This window comes from Streptopelia decaocto (genome assembly GCF_964273445.1).
Source record: "Streptopelia decaocto genome assembly, chromosome: 7".
NCBI classification, from domain to species: Eukaryota; Metazoa; Chordata; class Aves; order Columbiformes; family Columbidae; genus Streptopelia; species Streptopelia decaocto.
This window is the reverse complement of record NC_138661.1, coordinates 29,257,476-29,265,221: the sequence shown is the minus strand read 5'-3', so window position 1 is coordinate 29,265,221 and position 7,746 is coordinate 29,257,476. Positions and strand designations below refer to the sequence as shown.

General features: G+C 38.7%; 1 protein-coding gene across 7 annotated transcripts in view; it reads right to left on the bottom strand.

Moving 5' to 3' along the window:
- Window positions 1-5,484: 5,484 nt before the first annotated feature.
- Window positions 5,485-7,746, bottom strand: part of HEATR5A (HEAT repeat containing 5A) — a 67,300-nt gene continuing 65,038 nt past the window's right edge. For all 7 annotated transcript variants that reach the window (XM_082058470.1, XM_082058472.1, XM_082058471.1 and 4 more), the window contains 2 exons: window positions 7,366-7,579; window positions 5,485-7,106 (listed from right to left, as the gene is read on the bottom strand). In XM_082058470.1, the coding sequence (XP_081914596.1) occupies window positions 6,805-7,106; window positions 7,366-7,579 (516 nt within the window). In that variant the 3' untranslated portion in view covers window positions 5,485-6,804. The remainder of the gene's footprint in view (window positions 7,107-7,365; window positions 7,580-7,746) is intronic.

Below are 7,746 nucleotides of genomic sequence, written 5' to 3'. Positions count from 1 at the left end.
AGTAGCAGTACTTCAGGAGCTGCTGTGCCTCCTCTCATTAATGTATCGAAGTCACTAGAAGATTTTGGCAAATTTCACATAATGGAAAAAACGCGGCCTGTCGCATGCAGAGATGTTGCCTGGTGGCCACTTCAAGCTTGACAAACCAGGTAAGTTCCTTCTCCCTCTTCCCTTTTCCTCCTTACAGAAGCTTTGCAGTAATTGTCTTATGTTCCAAATCTGCTTCCATGGCCTCTCTATAGCCAGTTCATCCAACATCCTTTCCTCTCCTGTCTTGGCCAGAAAAGCTCCAAGAGTCCTTATGTGGACTGTTGCTTATCCTAAACCATTGCAGTTCATGGTTCCGAACGTTGCTGCAAGTGCACAGAGCTGAGGAGGACACTGCATGGATAAATACGCATGCGACAACAGTCAACAGCAACTGCTGCTCTGATGGACATCAGGGACAGATGAGCTTGCATTATGGCACAGACCAACATGCAGAACAGCTCTCTTCTATGCATCATTTGGATTTGACTTGTATTTGACTACCAACAGTCTCAGCATGGATCAAGGGCACTGGCAGTTACTGAGCAACACACGTACACCCAGCATTGTGTTCCTGAGCAACGGTAGCTGCATGGTCCAGAGGGATCCCAAAGCAGGTGCCTGGGTGAGCAGGTACTTGTAGAAACCAACTGGAAAGGTAAGAAGACATCTACTTGGAAAAGAGGAAACCTCTTTGGTAGTTCATACCATGCCCACTGTCTGCCTGTCCTCCTGGTACGGGAGGGCATGGGTATGGCCTTTTGCCACGTCTCCATGGCTTTATATGGGAAAATCAGGACAGAAGGCTGCAAGCCTTTTAGCCCCAAGGGTCCACATGTATCTATATTTACTGTATGGTTGGGAGCAGGGGTGTCAAACTCATTTTCACCGGGGGCCACATTAGCTTTGCAATTGCCTTCAAAGGGCCAAATGTAATTTTAGGACGGTATAAATGTAACTACTCCCACATTTATACAGTCCCAAAATTACATTCAGCCCTTTGAAGGCAACCGCGAGGCTGACGTGCACACCCAACCCCCCCCTGCCCTGGTGAAAAGGAGTTTGACACCCCTGGTTTAGAGGGTGCCTACAGATGGGCTGTGGCTCCAACTCCGGACCACTCGTTCTTGAGTACTTCTTGAGAATTCTCATTTTACAAAAGTAAATAATTCCTAGGTTAGTTGGTCTCAAAAGGGAACTAGGAGGAATATGGGCTAAAAAAAGCCCCACCCACCCTCCTCTGATCACATTATTGTGTCACTTGGCTCCCTGACAGCTAAACATCAGATTGCATCTTGCCTCAGATTGGAAGTGAAAAACCATTTACTTGTATTGCCTCTTCTATTACTCCTCTTCATGCCATCCTTGCTCATTTAATAAATATAGTTGAAGTAGTATCATAAAAGAAAATCTGATTTTTTTCCTGTATGCAAATTCTTTCATTCTTCTAACTCAGTTTCAGGTACATTTGGTGGCAAAAGCTTGAGCCAGTTATCCTCATATCTGTGTTTCCTGGAAGACATGCATACATCTGTGACAATTTTTTCTTGGTGTTTTCCATGAACCTTACATGAGAGAGGATGAGGTTAAGAGCATTTGCCTTCATAATGATAGGCTGCATTTTCAAATTGCATAATATTTCTATTTTTAGATGTACATCAAAATTGTTTCCAGAATCCCTGAGGCTTTTACTTCCACTGAAAACATGTCTCATACAAAACCTCCTTTTCTTGCAGAAAAGGACACTGAGAACTGAGGCAGCAGGCAGAGAAAAAAAACCCAACTTACAAAAATAAAATAAAATCAAAATCTTCCCCAGAGAAGGTTATAATAATAAAAAAATTTCCTACTAGGAGCAACAGGGAATCTCAGCAATTCTACATGGTATTTCATTAGCAATGAGATAATTCACATAAATTTTAATACATGAATATTAACTTTTTTTTTTTTTTAATTCCAATTTAGGTTAGACAATTATAATGCATAAGGCAGTAGCTTAGAAAAGGATTTTATCAACCTTTTCCACTACTAAATTCAGCTTCTTACCAGCAACTTTCAGAAACAGGCTTTCCTCATCTGCAAACTTCTTTACATATATACACAACACATTTTTCTGTTAAGTAGCTAGACAAATTGGCATATGTACACGGCAAAGAAGATTTGATGCCACATTCTGCCTTTTAGAATCTGATCCTGCACTTTAGATGGTGGGGACTATAGAAGTGAGAATTGGACGGTAGAGCAGTTTATATTTGGCTGCAGAGTGAGTGAATTTGGGTTAATCTACCACAGATTACTTCAGGAGGGTTTGGAAGCCTGCTTTTGCTTTGCTTTCTGTTTCTCAGAAAAAGTCTTCAGCCCTACTTTTGCTATATTTAGATGTCATTTCCCCTCTCATTGTTACATATAATAAACTGTTTATTCTCCAGAGAATCCAGAGAATATTTTAGGAAAAAAAAGTCTACAACTGTACATCAAAACTAAAATAAGAACCACACAACATTTTTGGGAGGTTGGTGGTGTAGCACTGGCATCTTTAGTGTTGTACAGCCAACATAATGTATAAGTGTATCTGTTCAGTTTTATTCTACGTAATCAACTTTCAGTATTCATTATCTAAAAATACATTAGGGGCAGGTAAAGCATGTCACACCTAGCCAAATATGCTTTTTAATTTTGATATCTTTGAAGCTATCGCCTACCATCATTAAACAGCTTGACCAATATACGTAAAAATGAACTGCTTGCTCCATACTTCAGCTAATTGGAGCCTGGCATGAAATGCCACTTACCACAACAACTCCACTGTTGCTCAGATGAGAGCATGGATGAGAGATGGACAAATCCAAGTGCTTCTTTTAACATTCAGCTGCATGAAAATACAGTTTATCTTATTGGCTATTTTTAAGGATTGGAAGTTGCAACTCAACAACTATTTCATTACGTCTTTATTTCAAGAGAAAGGTCGCCTGCGGGTGTGCAATCAGGCCACGGGGTTTCCATGCAGAGCTGGGCCGGGCCTGCCTGTGGGGACCGGGCCTGCCTGCGGGGACCGGGCCTGCCTGTGGGGACCGGGCTGGCCAGGGAGTGACTCTTCTGTGGTTTTTGACACCACGGTGCAGAGAAGTAGAAGAATAATCTACCTCACTGTCCTTTTATTTAAATATTGGACAGCGTGATTATTTTCTAAGGGTTTTTCCCCTTGCTTGAAAGTTTTACTGGCCATTTTTTTCGCTGGAAGAAGAGAGGAGCAGTTTGTTACCAGACCAACACTGGTCAGGAAACAACACGCTCTTTTAGGAAACAGCTTCTGACTTGTGGTCTACTGATAGAGGTACGTTTCAGGAGGCTGAAAACAAAAAAATGTATACCTAGCAGTGAGATTATGGATGAAGCTTTAGAGGAGATTGTCACAGTGACCCCTCATACGTAGTTATGGCCACAGACACATCCAACTTCATTCAAATTAAAACTACATTGAAATTCAATTGAATTAGCTGCCTGATCCCTACTAAGTAGTATTACTATTACTTCTGGCAAACTATCAAACTATTCTGGATCACTCCCTCCCTCCTGCAATTGCAACAACTCACAATTACTGCTGTGGCAGTCTTGGGAAAAAAAATCCCTTTGAAAATGCAAATTATTAACTGACTTTTATTAATAAAAAGCCTGCTATGCTTCCTGTGCATTTGGTAATCCTATTTTGGGGTGGTATGTGTATCGTTTGATGCATCTCTCAGCCTGAAGGTGTCTGCTTCACCTTGGAACACTCCAGATCAGTCTCAGAGTTACTCCAGCCTAAGCAGGACCATTAGAAACTTTGCTCATTCAGCTGGAGTGCTACGGACTTATATCCAATTAAAAACAACCACATCCCAACTGTGTGATGCTTTTGCTTGATTTTGACTAATTCTGTTTTGCTGCAGTCAATAGAAAGTTGTCTGCAAATAATTTTTGCATAGCACTTAAAAATGCTACTTTCTGTGATGTACCCATATTTTTATATACATACACACACCTAAGTTTAGGCATAGGCAGGGCCTTTTGTCACACAAAAACCTTTAAACTTTAAAAACAAATGGGGGAAACACAAAGTAAGTGTGCATGCAGGCCACATGCTTCATTGCAAAGACAGTTACTGGAATGTAAGAGCTGGAATGCCAAGCAATGCCTAAAAAAGCGTGTATTAAAACCAAAACTGCTCTGTGGTCTTCATTATTTCTTCAGGAAAAATAAATTTATGCAAATTCCTTGCAAAAAAACAAGACTGCGTAAAAGATATCTGATATATCAAAGCCAAGTTCTTTTTATAACTCAAACGAGATTATATCTGTAAGAGTCATTTATAAAATCTTAAATGAGTAAGTTTATTCATGGGGATCCACCTTTTTATTTTAAATGGACATGATAAGCACAACTCAGGGCACAGGTATTTTTACTTTGTGGATAAATCAGGCTCACACAGATGTCCTAATTTACAGAAGACATTTAGAACTAGTAGTGCTTCTCTTTATTGAACTAGGTTTTGTTTCTGCATTTAGGAGACACATATATGTTGAAAACGGTGCTTTTCCACATGTGGCAACAAGACTTGACCAAGAAACATCAAATCACATAACTACGGCACTTCTCAGAGATTCAGATGTGAGCTACTACAATGAGGTCATCTAAGAAATCTAGAACTAAGCTCTTCTAAACTTTAATTTTTGGCTTTTGACAGCTTTGCTTGGTGCTCTTGCAACTTAGGCGTGTTTCTTAACACTTTTGAGCAAAGTAGGATTTCATCAGATTGTATTATAAACATTAAAAATGTTAGTGAAAAGAGGTTCATGCTGTTCTTATACATTACTGAAAATGAAACAAGTATCCACAAATAATTATTGTAGTGGCTTACTTTCTCAGCAATATTTTTGGCCACTTTGACAGTAAACACGACATAAGTTTCATTTAAAAGTTTGAAATCCCCTAAGAATCACTGCCATTTCCCAGAAGTTGCCTTTGGGGAAAAAAAAAAAAAAAAAAAAAGTGTACCCAGGAAACTTTGAAGGGAAGATAATGAGAATTACTAATGAGATAAATGAGATAAGCAGCTGCCAAATTTCATGTAACTCCCTTTCAATACAGACAACAACTACAAATTCGACTGCAATGAAGAGGTGGAACAAAGAACTGCTGGTTCTCTGGGGAAAGATGGAAGGGATTTCAGCCATCGTTCACACATCTCAGCAGCTGGCACAGCAGAGGGATTTACACACAGCAAGTCTGTCTCCCCAGTCCCACCCATTCCCACACTGTGCTGCACAGAACAGAGGAGCCTCTGCTGTGCTGAGTCACAGGCTTTGGTGCATCAGCCCAAACTTTTCTTACAAGTTTCCTTGCGGCAGCTTTACATTGTTCTTCTGTTACAGAGTCCTTAGAGCTCCTTTACTATGGGTAAAATGACTAAGACAAAACTTGAGTGAAGAAAATTAGCTTTATTTATGTAAATTAGAAAAATGAATTGTTAGAACTTTGGTCAAATGATTAATTCTGTACAATTTACAATTATATTTATATACAAAACTTATAATAATAAAAATACAGTACATCACACTTTTCCTGAGTCACAGTGTGTTTCTCAGTTCTGTAATTTTGTGGTTTTTTAAAGTAATTAGATTCAAGAAGGAAATGCTATCCTCAGTTTCATAGTGTCTGGTTTAGATAATACTGGTATCAAGAAAGAAGTCAATACACTACCTGTATAAAATACTTTATAGCCATTGCAAGCTTGATAGTTATTTTTCTATATTAAAATATGTTTCTTGATAAAAATGTTAATTAAATACTTCATATCATGAGTTTGTTGCACTTAATTTGATACAGGACATGCTGACTTCAAATATGTCCATCTCTCATTGCAGAGATACATACATTTAGGTGAGTTATGAGTACATATAACCGATCATTTAAAGATCAGGAAACACACATCTGGATAGAGCAGATGTCTGAATCGAGGCACAGTATATTAAAATTGCTGTCCTATCCTGGACAAGATATGTAAGCTTCAATTGCCTGGCTAGCCTAATCCAAAATTAATGCGAGTATACACCCTGAAAAGTGAGGCTGTGTCAGGCAGCGCAGTGCCAGCCTGCAGGTACTTACACGTGCAGAATTGTCCCACCGGTGCTGCCCTGGGAGCCACATTTGCTACATCTCGGCCAGCTCAGGAAGTTATTAGGATTAAAGCTATCAATATTACCTTTATTGAGTTGAGAGTTCTGAGATCAACAATAATCTATTGTAAGGCTTACAAGGATATTTAATCTGTTTACTTAATGATGCAGTGTGTTAAATTAGTAATTAGGATAGATTACAACCTGCAAGTAAATTTATGTCCCGGTTAAATCCAAGAAGCAATCAGGGTAACTTATTTTTGACAAGCATTGATTTAAACCAAAATTAATTTTACTTAATGGCTAAGCGTGGGCTGCTCCTAAATGTATCTATGGTAAAGTTCACTATACTTATGTAGGCATGTGCATTTCTGGTATTTTAGTCCAAAATAATCCAAAAATACTAATTAGATGGATTCTGATAGATTTATGCATAGTGTAAAAAGTCTTACACTAACAGAAAGTTACCTAGAGATTTGCTTTCTCTTAAAAACTTTTTGTAATACTTCAGTGCAGACTGAAATATGAGAGGTCGACTCACAGGGATCCTGCTCTTATTAGAAATTAAAAGGGACATTTTTTGTTGTTGATATCAAAGTGCATAAAATGACAATATGAGACTTTAAAGAAAATTGGTCTTTAGCTGAATGCTTGAACTTTTCCCAGGATTCTTTGCATGTTTAGCAGTCTTCACTTTGATGCTTTCCTGATTGCCTTTCACAGCTGACTCAAGCCTGGCTTTCATAGTTGGAGAGGAAGCTATTAGTTTTTTAAAAACTGATGAGTACTGGGGACCAATCTGCATCAGGTTTTGCAAAGCAAACTCATGTAGATTTTTTGCTGAGTTTGTAGCAGAAACCAGGGCATTTTCATCCAAAAGAAAGGAGATAAGGATGGGAAGAAGGCAGGCCACCAAAGGAGCACCTGTAAACATGGAAAACACAACTTAAACACACACTTTTAAAAAGCATCTTCAGATCCTACCTAGAAGTATTTCTCTAAGTTAACATTTAACACAAACTATACAGCTCAAAAAGTTATTTGAACTGTATGGTAAAAAGAACCAACATTCTTGTTAGCAAATAGTGCTCAGGACTGGATTTCTAGTGCTCATCTTGTTTTGTTACTTATGGCAGCTTCAGCATGTCTAACGCTTTGGATACTGGTAATGGATGTAACTTACGGTGCTCTTCCTCAGCAGCCGCTGTAAGAGTTGTAACCACTTTTATTCCCTCCTGAATGACTTGAAGTTCAGCAGCATTTTCAGGTTTTGCTTTTTCTGTTTCCTGCAGTTTTCCCACAATGTATGGTGCTAGAGAACGAATATAAGGATATGACACAGTTTTGTTTGGATGCTGAAAGATGGAGTGCAGCAGCTGGTAGCACTTATGCTGTACCTAAAGGGAAAAATCAAATTTGCAGTTACAAAGTGTTGCACTTAAAAATACATGTCTGACTGTTTTAGAACTCACAGCTTGTCAGAAAAAAATTTAGGGAAGAAGAAATATGTGTCTTACAGCTTGAAAATTCATCAGGTTGCAGGTCTCTAATGTATAATACTTTA